The sequence below is a fragment of the Drosophila elegans genome, unplaced genomic scaffold (genome assembly GCF_018152505.1).
Source record: "Drosophila elegans isolate 14027-0461.03 unplaced genomic scaffold, ASM1815250v1 contig_814, whole genome shotgun sequence".
Taxonomy (NCBI): Eukaryota; Metazoa; Arthropoda; class Insecta; order Diptera; family Drosophilidae; genus Drosophila; species Drosophila elegans.
In genome coordinates this window covers 14,033,691-14,054,950 of record NW_024546167.1, presented here as the reverse complement: position 1 = coordinate 14,054,950, position 21,260 = coordinate 14,033,691, and the positions used below count along the sequence as shown (strand labels likewise).

Sequence of the window (21,260 nt, the reverse complement as noted above, 5' to 3'; positions counted from 1 at the left end):
CCGTGCCCTTCAGTTGGCTGTCTTTCAGGTCCTGTGCATAATTTATGGCTCCTGCCAACCACTTTGAATTCTGTCTGGGTCTCTGCCGCTCGACCAGAAGAAGCCCCGTTCCAATTATCAACAAACTTTTTGAGAAAAGAACTGAAATCTGTGATGTAATTGCTTTTCGTTTCTCACCTTTTGTCGCCGAAACGGCAACCGCAAAGTCAAAAGTCCGAGTGAGTTTTCCAACAGTGAGAAATTGAGGAACTCTTGAAACTGTAAATGGGGCTTCCCCGCTGCGTGTGGATATGTTTTTCAGTTAGCAAAAGGGAGAGAGAGGAGCTGAAAGATTTTCCAATATCAATTGAAATTAAATTGAATTTTAAATTGGCCAGCGTGGCCAAGAGACATTACTGATGTGTGCTAGGAAACCCAATGAAATCAGGGGGAAAGTGGGTGTGTATGGGCTGATATGGGCGTGGCCTCCGGTTAGCCACACTTGTTTGTGACAGCCCAAGAGGGCAATAAAGCGAATGAAAAATGGCTAATGGAAGGTGAACAAGTTATATGTCAGACTACTCTAAAAATAATATTGTGGATACAGAAAAGTTCAAAAGAACTCTGACGGACAGCAGAAAATATTGTCTAAAACTCTTAAGAAGTATATTTAGTTTAAGGGAACTTAACAAAAAGTGTGCTTAAGTATAGAATAAAATATATAAATTAAGCTTAATTAGGTTAGGGTAAAATAAAATTGTTGCTTTTTAATTAGTTAAGCCTCACAATAAAAACAGTAATAATATTTTAAAGTACTGTACTGTTTTATGACAAATAAGATATTTTTCTGTGTTTCTCCTTAGAAAATATAAATCAACAAATTGCAGAAATCTCTCATACAACTTTTTTCCTACCAACAACCAGAGGGGGTTTTCAACTCGTAGACTTGACAGCAAAACGCCTCCCGACCGCCTCCAGTTAGTTGCACACCGAACAAAAGTAAAAGTAGGCATCACAATAAGGACTCCGCAACGCTGTGCTGCATTCCAAGCAGGAATATACAGCGTATCCTATATCCTATATTCCATATCCCACATAACGAGTACTCCGCATCCCATTCCATGGCTTTTGTTGGTTCGCCATTGTCGACTTAAATGCACAATTTGCGCATGAAAAGCGCGGATTTGAGGATAGGGAATATATACACAGCAAAAAATTATGGATACATTTTTAGATTTTCATGTATGTACTTTTTAACACTTAATCTTAATCACAAATTCGGTAGTCCTAAATGATAATCCTAATACTTTTTATAAAAGAAGAGCTCTAAATCCAAAATGCCGCATAAAACTTTTAATGCAATTTTTAAAAGATTTTTTTATTAGTTTCTATATTTTAAAAATACTAAAAACAGTAGTTGTTATTAATGCGTAGGATCAGCTGTTTTAAAAGCAATATTAGTTATTATTAACCTTTGTTTTAATAATAAGGTAAATATAAGTGATATTTCAGAAATGAAAGAATGATTTTTAGTTTGTTTGCTATTTTTTTTACTGTGTGCGGTATATACTGATACACACACTCACACACTGGCACATTCAATGTACTTCCGGTGGCGGAAAAGGAATAGAAGCAACTGCGATGCCGCGACTGGATTCGGTTTTTGAAGTTGCTTTCAAGGCCCTTTGACAGACGCAGCGACGGATAATACACACTTAATTGCTCAAAATGATGCGATTGTGGAGCGTTGCATATGCGATATACACTTACACACATGCACACCACCACACACAGATACGCACACACACACTGACAAAAAGGCTCACCCATCTGCACCACCCGATTAGCGAATGGAAAGCTCAGCCACGGCTTTTTTGGCGCGCTCAATTTAAAGCAGGCTGTTAGAACAGGAGGAAACTGGTGGAAAGGGGTCAAAAAGAGGGAGTTACCCTGCTTATGTATTTAAGCCACAACAAAAGACACTCGAGAGCATATCATTGGCGTTTTGTGACGACCTCGCCGCACTTGAGCTCACATGAGCCACAGGCCATAATTGCATTTAAAGGTTTTGCACTCTGTTTCCCTTTCTCTTAACCTTTCCCACATGCGGTTGTGCGTACGAAAACAAGCTAAATATGGTTCTTGAAAAACAGAACTTTTAAAAGGGGACTCGGCCAGTGAGACTCAAGGAATCAGCTACAAGAAATGTAACCAAATATATTTAGGAAAACCTAAAGAGCTTAAATACCGAAATTTTAAAATCTAAAACAGCAGTAATTAAATATTTATCACTAACAATGGTAATTGATATTAACACATTTCATTTGGATATGACAAAAAATCGATCTTATAAAACTTATACGTGTGTGACTTAAATAACAAGCAGTTCCTTAGCATTGTTCAGCATTGTTTACACATTCAAAAATGATCTAATACGCTATCTTATCTCTAATTCTGAAAAGATAATAATTGCAAAAAATATGAAGATAACCTATAACAAAAAGACTTAGTTAAGCGAAAAGTTGAGCTTCAACAGTAACGCGTTAAAAGCGTTAAAAAACCGTAGCTTGCTAAGCATAAACATCTACCCACTCTGAAATTATTCCAAGACGACCCACAAAAAAGCAACCGCATTTCTGCGTTTTACTCAAGGACCACTCCACTTTGGTTCGATTCTGTTCGGTTCGATCCACTCCACTCCAGAACATAACCCCACCCCCGTTCGGAAATTCCCTGCCCTCTACGCCCCTGGGGCTTCGATTGCTACTCGCCTTGCCATTGTTTCAATTTCCATGTCGATTCGGTTGTTTTCGTTTTGATGACCTCGCCGCAGCAGCAGCCGCAAAAATGCTCGAAATCTATAAATACTGGCAATCATTACGGGGTCTCATATTTTTATTGCATATTTTATTAGAATCTGAACTCGACGCTGCAGTGGCCCAGAGGCCACAACTTCAGAGTTTCTGCTGCTGCAATCCAATTGTCATTCATGACAGCTGTCGATCAGAAATGGCGGCTGAAAAACATATCCGCAACAATGGAAAAAGAAGGGCCAAACGAGGTGGTTGCTTTCGATTCAGAACTCAAAACTTCTCCCTCTTTGATTGAATTGAGTTCATGGTTCTCTGTTTTATTTTTTTGTAATTGCCACCTTTTGTCGGGGCGAATGTTTGGCATATTTTGTAAATTATATTCAGCGGCAAATGTGTATATGATTGGGCCATTTGCATAAGTTTATGAGACGTTATATGATATGATATATCATAAATGGTGTGATGTATGCAAATCCATGTATTGATAGAGTTGTCTACAATTGACAGAAGTAAATCTAGTTTGATGGGAACATAATTGAATAGGTAAAAAGGACAGTAAGCCTTAGATTAGAAATTAATTGACTTGAGTTGATTTATAATTTATTTATACTTCCCTGTGTCGATAAATAAATATTCACACAGATAACATTTTAAATATGTCATATCTGTGTTTCTCATAAAAAAAAGAAATTCTTAAGCCTTCAAAATAAAATTTTAAATATATAAAGTCGTTAGAAAAAATAATATTGTATTAGATTTTTCTCGTAAAAATTCTTGGAATTCAAGCTTGGAATTTTCTAAATAAAACAAAATTTAAATTGCTTAAAAAATTCTTTTCAACGAAAACTTCTTAAATTGTACAAAATTAAAAGGTGGTAATGTTTTCCTTTCATAATTCACTTATCCACTTTGTATCTGCCCACATATTCTAGCAGCTGAACATGATCGAATATCACGCAAAATCACCAGGATTCCCCGGTCTTTGGGCAATCAATTTCAGATGCGTCACACCTTGCCACCGAATTGGAATCGAGTGAGTCTGCCATGTGGTGATGACATTGTCATGTGCCAAACAGGAAGCCAAAACACCTTTGCCGAGATGTCAACGCCCGTACATTATCATCGAGTGCTCGCACATTCAAATACGAGTATAATTCGCATCTGATTCGACTTTGTACATATTTCAACTGCTGCTGGCGGAGACATCCGCGACGGCAAATGTGCCGATGATGCCGACAATTGTTTTGCAAGCGGGCGCAACTCCTGTGCAAAGTACTACAAACTCGCCCTCGCTCCGCTGATTATCCTGTTCTGTTCTGTTCTGTTCCGTTGGCTGCAAAACATCTGTCGGATGTCATCGGAAGTTGTATCTGACGGCACGCCCCAAACAAATTTGCTTGGGAGTTTGGAATGCACAATTTCAGAGGCGTCGACTTGGACCGAGTTGAAGTGTGGGCATGGCCGCCCTTTTCCACTTTTTCAGCGCAAGCTGCTCGGGAATATTTGACGGCGTTTGGGCGTGTATGTGTGTGTGTCTAGGCAGAAGTTACGGATATTATTCATAATTTCCCAACGTGCCATTGTGACATATGCCATCTGAGAAGGGAGTGGAGGAAGTGGTAGAGGGTTGTCCTTCACTGGAAATCAGTTTTCAATTGTTTCCATTGCCTAAGATCTTTCTTGACCATCATAAATTGGTTGTTACAGGAGAAACATTGGCACGTGCTAAATTTGGATAGTATATATATTTAACTTTTTTATTTTAAAGTTATTTATAATATAAACTCTTCTCCGAAAAACACAAACCTTCACTTTCAAATATTTTGTAATATTACAATTATATAGCAGATTCCAAGTCCAGAACAAATTGAATACAATAATATCTTAGACTTCAATTACTAAAACAAAAATCAAAGCATCAACAGTTTTGTGGGCTTCCCTTGATAATGACGTGATAATTGCTTCTGTCTGACAAATCAGAGAGCGTTGTCCCGTTTCGGAAGCCTTGCAACTGACACATTCCACACCAACGAACAAACGCTGAGACACAGTTTATATTCGTGACAAAGTTCAAAGGACACCTGCGGAGCGGTTTTAATTGCATCGCACAACACCAAAAGTGACAAGGAATCTTTTGGGTGCTGAGGACCGCCTGGCGCTAGGAAACAAAGTAATTACAAGGCCCAGTACAGACAGAAGCCGAAGGAGATGGGTTGAGTGGGAGGAAAAATAACAGGATTCAACTATACGGGGTACACTCCTAAAAATGTTTTATATTTATATATTGTAAATTTAAATATTGAATGTTTTTTTTACTTTTAGTTCCCTTAAATAATGAAAATATCATGGCATCGCTCTCTTTCTGATAAGAAAGCGATTAAAAATTTAGAAATTTATCTTAAGGGCAATTCTAACATTCTCTTTAGAATTGTTTTACTTTTTGGAACAAGCGTTTCCAATGATAAATGTTTGAAAAATACTATTTGATATTTAAATATTTTTTAACATGGGAAAATGATTTAAATTTTTTTTTTGTGTAAAGGACATTGACAGAGAAAGGAAACCCAAAAACGCCACAACATTTATACGTTGGCGCAGGGATGGGATTTGCGGGGAGTGCGAGAATTCTATTAGCACCGTCAAGGAAATCGCTTTTCCTAATAGCCATGGGCCACGTGTCCTGCTAAGCTCGAGTCCCCTGCTCAGTCGTGTGTCACGACCGAAGGACAACCGCAGCATCCTCCTCACTCCCGCTTCAAAGTGAATATTCCCCGTTTCGGGCAAACTTCCACAATACAATTGAAAAATTATAAAAATTTCGCACTTTCCAGATATACAGTCGAACGAATCCTCGTAACGAAAACCGGACGTCGTCCTTTTGCGGCTGCACTGGGAGATACACTTGTTCTCGGTAAAGGACACGCGCCAGAGGAATAGATCGGGGGGAAAATGGAAAGCAAAAAGGGGATGGCCAGACATCATCAATATTGCAGGAATCGCTCGGCAGATTGAGGCTGTCAAATAAGCGTAGCTAATGCGTATTAAGTGCACTCCGTCCGGATTCATCGAGGGTTGTCCTTGTCCGTAGCCCAATCCAGAAGTTGGCTTAATCACGCTAATAGCCGCAATTCATGCAAATGCTGCAGACAATAAAATATGCGTTGGGTATCAGTCAAGTCAAGTCAAGTGGCAAGGTCAAAGAACAGGGATATTGATAGGTGATTGGCGGTGGAGCTTAAATGTACTGACCAAAAATTAAATATTATTACGCACTTTAAATACTTTTGAATTTCTTTCAACAACTTTTTTATAGCAAGTTGCAATTTCAGCAAAATAAAAATATCTTATGAATTTTATGCGCATCTTTTTTCTGATTATATTTTTTCAACCAATTGGAGTATTATTTTTTTCTTTTTCTGTATCACATAGCAATAATTAAGTCCATAAAGAGCTTACAAAACTAATCTAAAACGAACCCTGCTAAACCAAATAGAAGCAACAACATCAACAAGCTCCCCCGTTCCCCCTTTTCATGTTGTTCCCCTTTTTTCTGAGGAAACATTTCCTTTGGAATTGTGGCTCCGATTTAGGAGAAATGCATGCCATTGAACTGCTGGCGATCGTTATTCACCATGCTGTTGTACTTCCACTTTGCAGCACTCGAGGCCTGACTGCTCCACGATCCAGATCCTGATCCTGATCCTGATCCAGATCCCGAGCCAGTAGACGACTTGGACTGGTTCTGACCCTTCGAGGAATGGTTGTCCTTGGTGGTGCTGCTCAGGCACTTGTCAGTACGTTCGGTGTAGACCATTTTGTCTTTAGATTTTCCTTGGGATATCTTTTTTTTTGAATAAGTTAAATTTTCTGCCGATTACACAAAGCTGCGCTTAGAGAGAGCTGCGTAGAGAGGTCAAAGTTCACGGTACAGTTTGTAACAGGGTGAGTACTTTAAGTTCCTTGTTGTTAGCCGAGTTTCCGGTGCGAGATCCTTTTTTCGATGACAGGTGTTTTCCCAATCTATTTGGAATTAAAAAACAAAGGGATTTAAATAAAAATTTAGTTGTTTTACTGAAATAGTTGGTTGTGAGAATTTTACTAACAACATTTTAACATCTACATCTGTTTTGCAATTTTTACGTAGTTCTAAAATTTATTTAGTTTCTCAACCCACCTTGCTTGCTTCAACAATTTCTGCTTCGAATCTGTGTGATTAATTTGTTTCATTGACACAAAACTTTTGCAACTTGCACATTGGATAGGAAAGAAAGGAAATTTCACAGCTCACGCTCCTGACAGCTCAGTACCGATCTGCTCTGGTATGGACTTTCTACTGACTCTCCAGCGGTAACCACAACTGGTTTAAATACGCCGATCCGATCCGATTCGAATCGATTCGAACAGATACGATCCGTCGATCCGAGTGCAATGTCTGGCGGAGCAACTGCGTCACCGTTCTACGAGTAAGTAACACTAGTACCGCGGTGCCAGCTGCAGGCTGTTCCAAGCCAAGCCGACCAAGAAACCTCCCTCACACCGCCCCCGCACCACTCCGCCCCCCTCTTCCCATGGTGACCTCAGACTCGGTTTCAGTCTGAGGCTAACCCGTTCCAGCAGTCGACAATGCAAATTAGAGCGATCGAGCAACTGGTTTTATTGGCGAAACCTTTGCAAACAACTCCACCGATTTGCGAAGACTCGACTCATTTATACCAATTTTAAAAATATATAATTAATCTAAAAACTAAGTTAAAATTGGTTGCGTTAAAATATAGTTTATTTAAGTTCGTAATTAAATTATTGTTTTATCTATTAACAGATTAATATATATATAATTAACTATGTTTTTAGAACTTTTCTTAAGCCACGGATAAAAAATCAACAATAAGTAGAGTTAATAAAATTGTTTTATTTAAACAGTGGTACATACCGAATAGAAAGTGATATAACTCTTAATAATAATATAATTTAATAATAATAATATAATGATAATGTAATAATAATATATTCAAAAAACCAAACCAATCTTCGTATTTAAAGGGTATTAAAACCACCCCAACCAAACCTGCTGCGTATCACGTAGTGTTTTCCTTTGTCTTCTCTCCACAAAAATGATCAAAATGATTGGTATAAAATTTAGAGTTACCGGCCGGCGGTTTTTTGACACGTCACCCCAAAACTTCCCCTAAATAGGGCTATTTCCTAACTCATTGATCTTCTAAAACCTCGATGCATTAATGTTTTCGAATATCTGCCTATATGAATCTATAATGAACGTGTATATCGTCTGATCACTATTGATATAACGTATTAAGCATGAACTGATGACTGATGAAAAGTCTTGGTTGCATTGCATCAGCCAATTCGATCGAAAAAACAACTCGAAAGCCTGTTGTTGTTTTATGGTATTTTAATCAGTTATTTGTAGACATATAGCCAAACGATCTGTATTATGCTGGAATCCAGAATAAAACAATGAAGGATATTCTGCAAAGCCCTATAAAAATTAATTTAGTTTCTATTTAATTTTATTTTTATTTCTATTTTAACGAGTTCAATGATATTTGGGCTTCCCTAAAACAGTAAAAATCATGAAATATGCTTTAAATTCCCCACAATCTAGTTAAACTTGCTAGGATAATTTTCCAGAAATCGTTCATTGCCCTTTTACCATTAGACGGACAATGTTCAGTGGTAAAAAATCCACAAAAACAATTTTATAGGTTTAACGACATCCAGGATCCCCCGATCCTCTACGCTCTTCACCTAGTGGTTATTCCCAAAAACTTGTTTTAACAATCCAGAACAATATCAAATCGAACATTGTACTTTGAACGTCTAAGCCGCCGTTTTAATTGTCAAATTCAGCATTTGACTTGTGTATTATATAGCCAATTTATATGTCTGCCAAAAATTCCATAGAGACTGCGTTATGCAAATGGGCCAGACACATAATTCAATAATTAGAAAACGTGCCCCAGACACTGAACAAAGAAAGTAAATAAAAGTATATATTATTCCCGACAGGTTGAGTTCTATAAAATTCGATACTAAGAATCTATATAAAGTGCGAAGTTCTTTAAGTTGAACACTTGTCTGGTTGCCTTCGAGAAGCATGCTCAATAGATCCTTGAGGGGAACTGCCTTCAATGTTTGGTCCCCAAAAATTCCCCTAATTTATTTGTTTATTTGTTTGGAGTTTGAGTTTGTTTACTCGCTGGCCGAGATGTTTACAGTTTTGATCCGTCAATGGAAAACCGCGTGGCAAACTCGCTTTTACGGTGGTTCCATTGACGTACCATTCGGTGGCGTAAACAAGCGATTTGGCACATGTCTGCGCCGGTGATTTTGCATCACAGTCGCCGAAAAACTAGTTTAACTTGAGCACGCTCCCAGCGCGTGATGATATCAACTAAATCTGGGATGGCTTTCTGATATAAAAGCACCTCCGTCGGTTCGAAATCCAACAGACTAAAGCTTGAAGGCCTAGCAGTCGATACCCAATCAGTGATTTTTCAAAAATATTTTCCCCTACGTGCATAAACAAATGTGTCAATGAAGACACCGGACACCAAAGCCAAGCTGCTGAATAATATAAGGTAAGGAAGGAGAAACTTAAGGGGATATTTTGGAAGAAAATCAATTCTGCAGCAGATAACAAAATATACAAATTTCATATTTGTACATTTTAATATTGATTTTATAATATTCATTGCTAAAAAAACACTTTAACGTTGATTTAGAGTTTTAAATTGTTTGAAATCGCTGAAAAATGTGCATAATGGCATGCAATAAAATTGTTATTTACAATTTGTATAAATAAATGTGCAATTGGATTTATTTTTTTATGTTTTTATGTTCTCGACATCAAAATAATTTATTAAATTTTCTGTTTTCAGTCTATCTAAACATCTGTCTTCCAAGAAAGGCGGCTCTCGCACTAGTAACTGCGGCAATTGTCTGGAATTCTCCGTGCTCACGCGTCTCTCCAGTGTGCCCTGAATCACCCGACCAACACCAAGCTCATCTCAGCTCCTGTTGAAACTTGAAAGAAATCCTTGAAAATGGTTCACCAAACTCGCACACCCAGCAAGGCCATCCCGGCCAAGCACCTGAGTCCCATGCGGACTGTTGAGGGTCTGGGCGGCAAGTACGCCGTATCCAGTAGTCCGGCGGACAGTTTCCTGCGCAATACGAGGCTCACCGTTCAGAGCAGCTCGCAGCAGCAGTCGGCGGCCTTCAAATACAACCAGATGGTCGCCAACAATCGGGAGCAGTTCAATAACCTGCACTTCTGCTAGGAAACGGAAGGGTATCATTGCCACCGCCACTGGAGAGACCGCATTGAAGGAGAAAAATATCACTATGATTATGGCGATTATTTGTCACAACACAAACACATAAATGCAATAAATTCATTTATAAAAATTTCCACACATTAATTGAGTTTCATAAATCGCAGCAGTCACGTGCTGTGGGGCCGGGGAAATTTATTTATTGCAACCTTTTTATATTTTGCCAAATTAAATTACCCCAACTAAGCCTGCGAGCATTCGTCGTCGTCATTTTTCATTGTTTGCGGCTGTCTGCCTCACTTTGTCATATGCAAATGTGGCTGTGCGATTTTTGCACATTTGATATTCGGTTTTTTTCCACACTGGGCGCCATATTTTCACATTAGCGCCGAATCAAAAGCTTTAACATTTTAACATTCGCTCGCCGGGATTTGCATAAATCTTCGTTGGCTTTCGCAGGTTTTGTTTTTAGGCATTGCAGGTGAGCCGAGCGATGGAAAAAGACAGTGCGAATCACAGCTGTAAATCATTCAACACAGAAAAATATGTGTTCTAAAGACATTTGAGTATATTGCAAACATAGCGAAAGTTTTTTAGCAAGGCACCATATAAGATAACTTGATCTGTTTTGTAAATAAATATACATGTCACTGGGTCAACAGTTAAAAAATAAATGCTTATGAAACACAAATAAAGAATGCATAAAGAACAAGACTAATTTCAAACAATATAAACAAATAAATTATAAGATTGCTTTTGTTTATCAGCCAAGTTCAAGCGTTTACCGAGTTTCATAAATTTATAAATTTATTTACGATAGTTACATAAGGTTGAACAATAACAACAACAAAATCATTATTTAATCAAATTTCTGAGATAACGTTAACAGCAAACAAATTTCAGATTTTTTTAGTAGTTTTATCAAATGTACTTCCCTAAAAAAAGTTTAAACTTCCCCGAAATTCCTCATAATTAAGAACTGTCTAAAATATGCACAAGTTTAGCAAAGAACTGGAAATGTCTACAGTCTCATTTAAGCTGACTTAATTAGTATACACAGGTGTCTCATCCCTTCAAAGAATAATATCACCACCTGTCCGTCTGACTAGAGGAAAATGTCTAAAAACACTGGAGAGTTCTGCCAGCCCACTAATTTATGCAAATAACTGGACTGATATGCTAATGTAAACGTAAACAACGAACGTGTTTCAAATCGGATTCATACAACATATGCTGGGCAGATCAGCTGGCTGTCCGCGAACTAGTTAAGCTGGAAAATAGTTATCAAACTGAAGACGATGACTAAACTGTTGCCAGGCTGAAAAGCCACAATTCCAGATTTAATAATTCCCACCCTGTAAGATCGGAGATTTTTGGGTGTCACAGTTGGCTGAATCGAAGGCATTAAAAGACAATCTGTTACATCGAAAGTGCACAAATCATCGCCAGCCACAGATTTTTATGCCCCAAAAACATTTTTATTATTCCACTAAATTAAACGTTCAGTGCGGATTGAGTTATATAACTAGGGGTGGGTGGTTTTCCCGGTGGGCGGGGCAGATACTCAGTGTGTGTGTGTGTGTCCTTGTGAGCGATGCGTCGACAGTCATTAAATTATCACACATTTAACTTCAAAAACAATTCAAAAGTAGCGCCCAGAACAAAAGGCAACCCTCCTCGACCCTTGAACCAACCCATCCCCACCCCCCACCCTATTTCACCACCCCCCTCGCCCACCCGTTTCTTGGGAACTTGACTTCCACCCCCGCCAACAGTGTTTTTGTGGCCCTGCCGCATTACAAGCTGAAAACATGGTTATTACATCAGTAAACTCCAGACGGAGGAAAAGGAAAAGGGAGTTCTGGGGGGTCAGAGGTTCAGAGGGTTACGATACTTGTGGGCGTTGCAAACTGGGCGATGGATGGATGCTGTCTTGTGATGATTATGACAGCATGACGACTTATCTGAAACGACCTATTCGCCACCCCCTCAGGCCAGAGAATTATGTCTAATTTAGTTTTAGCTTCTGTTTTTGCAATATGTCGACCATTAGCAGGGGGTGGGGCAATGGCAGGATTGCCCATGACGCGGCAGTAAGTGACGATAAATCATAAACGAAACATCAATTCCAGCACTTGACCCTAAAAGGACTTCCCGTTGCGTCAAAATGGACAGCAATCTTGGCGGTCCCACATCCCTAACATTTTTAAAGAAAGTAAGTATCGTGTGCGATCCTCTTCTTAAGTCCTTTAATACGCCGTGTCCTGGACACGTGCCCCCAACTTTGTTGCAAATTAATTAATTGCCAAGAAGATGAAGACGGCAACGGAGGAAGATTGATTAAGAGACAGCCACGATAACCCTTCAATGCGGCTGTCAACTTATCTATCACGCCAACAGCCAGAAAGGTACTATTTTCATTCATCGTATAAACAGGAAAAAAAACTTTGAAAATTAATCAACAAAAGATTTACAGAAATACCAAAAAGAAATTAAAATAAGTTGTTTTCAAAGAATGATTGACTACCCTTGTAATTTACAAAGTAAAAGCTCTTTTAAAGAAAATAGTAGTTTTACTGAAATGTGAGAAAATAAAAGTAAATTAACTGAAACAGAAAAAAAAGGATTTAATTTTTTAAAACTTAAAGTTACACAAACTTAAAAATCTTTTTTTTATGGTTTCATCGTAATTAAAAAATTTATGCTGGGTAAATTTTTATGGTAATAAATATTTAATTAATTTTCTCAGTGAATCACTTTTTTTCTGCTTTTCCTCTGACTATTTCGTTTTGATGATTTATCGACATTTTTGCGGAAATCGCTGTGCCAAAAGCCAAAACGAAATGAAACGTTTTCCCGAGCAGACAAGAGAGAGTTTTCGCTGGCGGAAAAGGACGGGAAAGGGGGTTCGGAAAAGCAGAAAGAGGTTGGTGGAAAAATTGCAGGGGATCAGACTTCAGGTTCGTCCATGTTCTTGGAGCGGAAACGCAATCGGCGCACTGCCAAAAATAAATTGATTACTGTCACGGAAATAGCTACAGCACACATATTCCGTGGGGCATGGCTGCCTCCAAAGTTGTTTGTTAATCGATTTATTCGAAAAGGCACGAAGACGCGACTTACTGAAAAAATTTCTTAGTAAGCGGCTTAAATCACATGTTAAATTGTGGTGGTTGGAGGAATTTCAGGGGCTGTCTTCGGTTGGCGTCAGGTTTATAGATCACGTGACATGGCAATAAATAGTTTGGCCTGTCAAATAAAGACACCTGTAAGTATGCGATGGGTACCGTAGGAAAAATGTACTGGAAAGAGGAAAACTTATGAGGGAAAAGTCTTGAAACTTTAGGTGATGAGAAGATAAGCACGCACGCAATGTTCACGCCTTCAAATTGTGCGTGAACTTGTGAGATACTTTATTCTGATATGGTTATTGGATTAAGCAGTCGATTAGTCTTACTACCATTGATAAGGATATTTTAAGCTGTTTAGACATTTGATTAGAGCTATTAAGGAAGTGATTAGACTTTGTATAAGTGTGGGTTTCAATTTAGCCAATTTAAAGAGCAAACAGAATTATAAAACTCTACTTTATTGGAAAGAAAACTTTTGTCAACATGTATGTAGACGTATATACGTAGGAAACATTTTTTCTTTAAACAAATGTTTATATAAAAATGTGTACCCTTCTTTTCAAAACTTTAAGTTTTGTTTTTAACTATCTCACGGTAAAGTTTTTCCTTGAATGCCCAGACAAACCCCCAAACCCAAACCCTTTTTTCCAGAAGAAAGACGACATAGCGATTGATTGGCGGTAACAAATGTATTAGAAACTTTCTCTGTATAATTTCCGCATTTGCAAAGAAAAACGGACACGGGTATCTGAATACTTCACTTTAAATTGCACTTCCGTGCGAAAAATTGTTTATCGAAAACTTTCGTTTGGTCTTCAGCCACCTTTTAACCACCTACCCTGGAGTTTCATTTTCAGACAATGTGAATAGAACGACGTTCGCCAAAATCCCCTTTTCAGCCCCGCCCCTTTTTTTGCAGTGGCGTGTCGATAAAGTTTGCACCTATTGTCATTTTATTGATTTGTTATAAATTTCACACACTACACACACGCTTATCTTTTCATGCGCTTCTATTAAATGTAAATGACTGGAAAATGCCACATGCCCCGCCCACAATTTGAAACGGACACGCGCCGCCCCCATGGACAACCCTTTTTTTCCAGCTTATCTGAGAATTTTCAATAAGATTTCCTATCATTTTAAATTCCATTTTATTGCCAATACGAAATAAATGACCGGGTTATAGAGTGGGAAAAGCGGGGAAGTCAAAAGCTTAAGTATGAGAACGTTAAAATAAATTGACACCGGGTAAATTCTTTTTCAGCAAGTGCGATTTTTCCGCCCGCTGCCCTGATTCTTATCGATTTGGCAACACCTTGAGGAAAACTGGTAAGGGAGTGGAAACAGCTGCGGATGCTGCCCGGAAAAATTGGTAGCGTCTCGAGTTTTCCTCTGCCATTCACACTTGATTTGATAATCTGTCGTAAATTCTAACTTTTCACTTGTGAAACGATCACAATTAAGTCACACTTTTAATGACGTGACGCAAATATTAAAACGGAACACTTCCTGGGAAAACCCACCCCCTCATCCCGATTTTCCACCACCCCATGCAGCTGTTGACAGCGTCCAGTAGCTTTGACTTTGTTTTTGTTGTGACTGCTGCGCTAATTAGGCGAGACGTGAAAATTTTTGCTTATTATTTTCCCTAAATTTTAACGACCTTCCTTCAAACGGAAGTTGAACTGAGACCATTTGGAAGATATTTTATATGGTGCAACATTTTGAAATTAGTATCTCAAGAATTACGGTTATTGTCAAAGTGAATTTTAATTAGCAAGCTCCAAGTACTGAGAGGCAAGTGACGAAGTCCCGAATAAACAGAGCATATCGAATCTCTGACGACTGTCGGCGTTTGCAGATTGTCCGTAAAGTATAATAAGATTGCTCCAGATTGTTGGTAACAGAAGGTTTCTGAAAATTTAAGTGAAGAAGAAAGTGGTCATAATAAATTTTTGTTCCTACAATTTGTTTCGCATTTTCTCTATCTAAATCATTTATATTTCAGAATTTTTATTTATTTTTCAGTTAGAAGGATGCCCAATATTTTCAAACTGCAGTGTAAACAGAACCTCTAAAAATATGCTACGTAAAAAGTGTATCTTTTAATGTGTCAAGTAATTTTACAGATGTGTAAAAAAAATGTAAGGTATCTGTTGAAATGAAATACACAAATTTTGCCATGAACTTCAAAGAAGTTTTTGAAGAAAAAAATATATTTATTTATGAGTATTGATTATTAATGCCATAATAATCTTGTTTACGTTTAATGTCATAATATGTATTCTGCTATCTTTTAAGCAAGTAATGTTGCGATTATAAATAATTAATTAATATTTAAATCACGAATTAACTAAGGTGAGAATAAGAAGATTATAAACCGATATATGTAACAACTGTAAACTCGTTAAAGCTAAATGTTAGTCATCCAAAATCACGTAATAAATCTGTATAGCTTATTCCATTGTTCTTGCCATTAAATCTTATTACTAGAAATAAAGTCCCCTCCAGTCATTGTACTTGTAATTTCGATTATATAATCTGCATATTCAGTCGGTCCTCTATATGTATGATTTCCTCTCCCTTCCCAAATGGCATATGCCCCTTGATTTGGCAATCTAATGGCCTACCTCAAATTGCTCATGACTTGCGGGCAGTATGTTACGTATTGTTGGGGTTAAGCGTATATATCGGAAAATTCAGCGCCGGCTAGAAGTAGGAAAATGCAACAATGCAATTGCTGTTAGCCAAGTTGGCTCTGAGTCGCCGTTGCCTTGGCTTTTAGTCGATCACGGATCGTGGCTGTGAGAAGTTGCATATTCTAATTAAATAGGAAGTCAAGAGGTATTTGTTTTAAAAACATTTCAAGCCTCTTGAAACCAAATTTATATCAAACATACTTGAAAGTGACTGCATCAAGTTGTTAATAGAGAAACTATAATTAAAACAAACCATGTTGCAGTATTTAAACAAAGAAACCATCCATAGTAAGGAACCAGTGCAAAAGCTAAGAATGGGTTGCAACAAAATGAAAACTAAACGAGATCAAACATTGCAGGCAATTTGAAAACATAAAACAAGTTTCAGAATGCAAAACCATTCTAAAAAAACACAGTTCAAATTATAGTTTAAGACCATTCAATTAATAGTGAGCAAAGATCAAAGTCAAGCTACTGCAACTAAACAAAACTTGTAATTGCCAAAAATTAAAAAAAAAAATTTCAGCCACAGTCTATAGTTAAATAATTGGGTGGACACCTCATAATTGAGAAATACGTCGCTTAAAGGTCTGTCCATTCAACAATTGCCAGTCAGATTCCGGTCACGATCTTAGCATATTCTCGGATAAAAACGTTTAAGCTGCAAGTGCAGCTAAGCAACGCTGCAGATAAGTATCTGCAGCACAGAAAGCAAAATCAACCTTTAGTTTCCCCTGGCTAACTTCGATTGTTTGTGCCGACAACAGAACTGGCTGTGAACTTGGTATTTTCAATCATTTTAATTTGATTTATAATAACGATACTACTACTAATACTACATAACCCCCTTTTAAAATACAGACAAGATGAGGCTTAAATAAAGATTTTCATACCTTTTGTGCAATATTAAAAACACGATCAGTTCGACCGAAGACACAGAATCGAAGAAACAGAATTATTATTTTTATTCTTTTCTGTTTATTAAAATTAAACATAAAACTATGGCCTAATGTTTTCTTTCTACAACTACAAGTTACGGTTAAATAAGCAAAGAATCTTGGCTAGCTCTAAGTTCATTGTTAGAAGCTGCAATGCTGCTGCTACCTCTGTTTTTGCTGACCTTTTCCTTGGGAACGAAATCCACTGAAGCGGCTCAAATACTGGGCTTGTTTCAACATCCCGGCAAGAGTCACTTTGACTTCTTTAGACCAATGTTTTTGGCCTTGGCGGAAAGGGGTCACAGCATCAGCATGTATAGCTATTTTCCACTGGAGAAACCAGTGGCCAACTACACGGACTACGTCTTCCAGGGAATGCCCCTGCTCACCGATATTGTGGACTTAAAAGTAAATTTAAATTAGTTAATAGAAATGTATAAATAAAAATATATTATTTCCTACAGAATTTTGAATCGGAATGGAAGCCATTGGGACTGCCCTTCAAGGTGCCCACGTATTTTATGCTCAACGATTGGGGCCTGCGTTCCTGTCAGGTTGCCTTAAATTCCCCGCTCATCGCCCAGCTGCTGGAATCGCCCATTCGCTATGATGTAATAATCCTGGAGAATTTCTCCAACGACTGCATGGCAGCGGTGGCTCACCTGCTGAAAGCACCTGTGATTGCCTTGAGTAGCTGTGCAATAATGCCATGGCACTACAAACGAATGGGCAGTCCGTTCATTAACCCCATCATGCCCATGAACTTCCTGCCCTACACAGATGACATGGGTCTGATCGATCGGCTGAATAATTTCTTCCATTTTCACACTGTGAACACACTTTACAAGTGGGTATTTCTTGTTCTGCCTTTCAGAATAAATCTTATCGACTGTTTTTACCTTGAACAGTTTGATTACCCAACCAGCTACCGATGCACTGATCGCTCAGAGATTCGGACCCGGATTGCCACCCATCAATGAGATCGTGAAGAATACGAGTCTCATGATTATCAATCAGTACTATGCCCTAACCGGACCACGCCCCTATGCTCCGAATGTGGTGGAAGTGGGCGGGCTGCAAGTGGGACCATTAAAACCATTGTCACGAGTAAGTACATTTTATTTGTAACTAGAAAAAAAAGAATTATCAAGTTAGGCCCAAAGCAAATGGAAAATAAATTCCCTTAGTAAATTCCATTTTCTTTATTCACAAAATTTTGGCTGTATTTGTGCTTAGTAATCATAAACCGTTTATCTGTAGGTCACCAAACTCTGTATACGCAGTAATTTTTAATCATTAATCAAACAAAAATAAAGTCAACATAAAAAAAAGATAATACTGGCAAAATGTTAAATCTTTTTGCGATTAAGTAGCTATAAATATGTGCATCTTAAATCGACTAATGAGCAAATTCCGTTTCTCTACAGATTAGCCCCTTTTAATCCATTAATCGGTGGGAATTTAAAACAAACAAAATATATTAAAGACACACTGAGGCATTTCAATAAGATTGGCAAATGTTTTACGTTTCATTATTTAGGTCAACATTCAAAAGCATGCGTCGTTATCAGATAAATGCGTGCTGGCGAAATATTCGAAGCAATTTTTAAAAGGCTTTTGACACTGCCATCCCGAAATAAATATCAACACTTTGAGGATTTCTCAGAATTATCAAAGTATATGTGTTAATCTATTTTTAGATCAGACATTTAACAAAAGTATTCAAAAATTCTCGAAATACTTAAATCTTTCTTGTGTTAAATAAACCATTTTTAATCTCGTTCCAGCATCTCTTAGATCTGTTGGATCGCTCTACCAATGGAATCATCTATATCAGTTGGGGATCCATGGTCAACACCAGTACACTACCCTCAGCCAAAAGAAATGCGCTTTTCCGGAGCATTTCCCAGCTGAAAGAATACAACTTTGTGATGCGCTGGAAAGGTGATAAATCTCTGCCAAAAGATAAACCCTCGAATCTTTACACCTTTGACTGGTTGCCCCAAAGAGATTTGTTGTGTCATCCGAAGGTCAAGGGTTTTATATCGCATGGAGGACTTTTGGGCACCACGGAGGCGGTTCATTGTGGAGTTCCCATGCTGGTGACACCTTTCTATGGAGATCAATTTCTTAATGCCGGTGCCATGAAACAGCGGGGCTTTGGAGTCATCGTTGATTTCAGTGATTTCGATACTGATCACATAACTAGGGGACTGCGAATTATACTCGATCAAAAGTAAGAGTTTCTTTTGAAGAAATACTTATCTTGAATAAAATTAAATTTTTTTACAGATTTGCGGATAATGTTCGTCGGTCTACTGAAGCCTTTCGCGAGCGGGCAATTCCCCCTCTCGAATTGGCTATCTGGTGGATCGAGCATGTGATAAAATCGGGGGGAGCCCCTCTCATCCAAAGTGAAGCCAGACATATCAACTGGATCGTCTACAACTCGATCGATGTTTACATGTTCTGGCTGGGAGTCATATGTCTACTGATCGTCGCCCTCTGGAAGCTCATTAGGGGAATCAGATCAGTTTTCGGTCGGGGAAAAACCTCAAGAGATACTAAAACAAAGCAACAATAAATTATTAGTTCAATGAACTAAATACGCTTACAACAAAAACAAGTTTCAATTTTAATTAGACAGATGATAATTTGAAAAACGAAACATTTTAATACGGACAGTGTTTACATGTTTTGAAACATTTAAAAACATAATTCAATGCGTTTTGTTAGTGTGTCAATGAAAATGGAACACTCCATAAAATATTAAATATTGGAATCAAAAGCATATCAAGCCCCTAAGCATTTAATTAATACCCATTAATATATCATGATAGGCAATAATTTGTTTAAATAATTCATAGAAATCTGTGTGGTCGATGTATAAATAATTTGAATGTTTATGTATAATTAAAATTACATAAGGGAGCTTTTGTGAACGAAAAGTTCAATCAACCAAAACTTATACTGAAAACTGCTTTCACTTTTTAAATTATATTATCAGCTCAATCAAGAGTGTCATTAACGTCTTGAACATTGAACACTCTATAAAACCGCTGATATTTTAAAAAATGACAAATACAAAATTGATATGGGAAGAATTTTTTGCAAACTAACTATCGTTACTTTCTACTAATGAGATTAAATTTAAATTCTAATTATTTTTGTAGATAAGTTTACTAACGCGTGTACCGCATTTCCAAAAAATATTGAATCGTCATCGCAAATACTTGACTTTCCGTATTTGTTTCGAAACGCCGAAAACAAGCCCGTATCAATTAAACGTAAACACCCGGGACGCCTTGAAGCAAACATGTGAGCGTATCGTGATAAACAATTGCCAGACTCGTCTGTTGATTCGGTTGCTTAATTGACTTTCTACTGCCGTTTGTTAGGTCTCGTGCACAAGGGCAAGTATTCTACACTCTCCCATTATCTTTCTAAAAACCTCACTCGCTACGTAGAACACCCTCTAGCTTTCCTTGTGAGAGAGTCAGTCAGATCGGGAGGCCGAAAAAAGCTTCGGACAAAGATCGGTGATGTCAAAAACCAAGTAAAATTAACAAAAAATAGCTAAGATTCAAAAGGGTATCTTAAACAATGCCTTAAGCAAAACACAAGGTGAAAATGAAATGGTTAGGGCGATGGTAGTATTAGCTAACCATCTAAACGTATTGTAATTCAAAGTCATTTCTTGGGTGTGGAAACAACTGATTCTAAAATAAAACAAATGAATATGTAAATAAACGTTATAGTCTGAATAATAATTCCGAGGGCCTTATAAATCCCATGGTAAATGTTTTTTTTTTTTAATTTTTGTTTTTAACCAGAAATCAATTTTTGTAAATTAAATTAAAATTAAATTTTAAATTAAACCCTACCAGAATTATAAATACAAGGTTTTGTTGGTTTTAATATGAAGTATAATTAAAGAAATTAAATAATCATGTCTCAACTATAATATAAGATTGTAAAATACAGCGGGTTTGATAAATGGAACTTCATTTCCAAGCTTGGCTTGAAAAAAGCCAGAGTAGCAACACTGCCGAAGACTGAGATTGATTTCCGATCGCTGACTGAGCAATTTTGGCCGTTGGGGGATTGCTGCTCTTTGTCGAGCGTTGACCGAAAAGCTTTCCATTCGGCTGCATTTCTCTGAATTTAGTCAGTCGCTCGTCGACAGTCGAACAAGTAAGTAAGTGTGGAACCTTGACTAAAACAGGATTTATGTTCGAAACTGTCGGTTCGGCATTTGGATATTTTGTGTGTGTATCCAGTTCAGCGGTTCAATTGCATTTCGGAGGAAATGCCCCTCAAAAGGCAATAATTGTGAATTTATTACCGAGAGCAGTGTGAATTGTGATGCAATTGCCGTGGCTTTTGTTGTGCTTGTGTTTTCCTT

At 37.7% G+C, this 21,260-nt stretch overlaps 5 protein-coding genes across 5 annotated transcripts; 3 read left to right on the top strand and 2 right to left on the bottom strand.

Annotated features, from left to right (window-relative positions):
* Window positions 1-6,143: 6,143 nt before the first annotated feature.
* Window positions 6,144-6,606, bottom strand: LOC108139071 (uncharacterized protein DDB_G0283449). The gene has a single exon (XM_017261694.2). It carries the CDS (start codon window positions 6,604-6,606, stop codon window positions 6,379-6,381), a length of 228 nt encoding a protein of 75 aa, XP_017117183.1. The 3' UTR covers window positions 6,144-6,378.
* A 49-nt stretch (window positions 6,607-6,655) lies between these two features.
* Window positions 6,656-7,114, bottom strand: LOC108139072. Its single transcript, XM_017261695.2, has 2 exons — window positions 6,967-7,114; window positions 6,656-6,812 (listed from the first exon to the last, which is right to left on the bottom strand). Exons 1-2 carry the CDS (start codon window positions 7,017-7,019, stop codon window positions 6,713-6,715), a joined length of 153 nt encoding a protein of 50 aa, XP_017117184.1. The 5' UTR covers window positions 7,020-7,114; the 3' UTR covers window positions 6,656-6,712.
* A 1,878-nt stretch (window positions 7,115-8,992) lies between these two features.
* Window positions 8,993-9,808, top strand: LOC108138661. Its single transcript, XM_017261001.2, has 2 exons — window positions 8,993-9,391; window positions 9,692-9,808. Exons 1-2 carry the CDS (start codon window positions 9,348-9,350, stop codon window positions 9,792-9,794), a joined length of 147 nt encoding a protein of 48 aa, XP_017116490.1. The 5' UTR covers window positions 8,993-9,347; the 3' UTR covers window positions 9,795-9,808.
* A 48-nt stretch (window positions 9,809-9,856) lies between these two features.
* LOC108138660 lies at window positions 9,857-10,228 on the top strand. The gene has a single exon (XM_017261000.2). The coding sequence runs from the start codon at window positions 9,857-9,859 to the stop codon at window positions 10,091-10,093; it is 237 nt and encodes a 78-aa protein (XP_017116489.1). The 3' UTR covers window positions 10,094-10,228.
* A 5,785-nt stretch (window positions 10,229-16,013) lies between these two features.
* LOC108138652 (UDP-glycosyltransferase UGT5) lies at window positions 16,014-19,646 on the top strand. Its single transcript, XM_017260992.2, has 6 exons — window positions 16,014-16,062; window positions 16,951-17,263; window positions 17,320-17,702; window positions 17,764-17,962; window positions 18,643-19,091; window positions 19,148-19,646. The coding sequence occupies exons 2-6, from the start codon at window positions 17,009-17,011 to the stop codon at window positions 19,437-19,439; spliced, it is 1,578 nt and encodes a 525-aa protein (XP_017116481.1). The 5' UTR covers window positions 16,014-16,062; window positions 16,951-17,008; the 3' UTR covers window positions 19,440-19,646.
* Window positions 19,647-21,260: the final 1,614 nt, after the last annotated feature.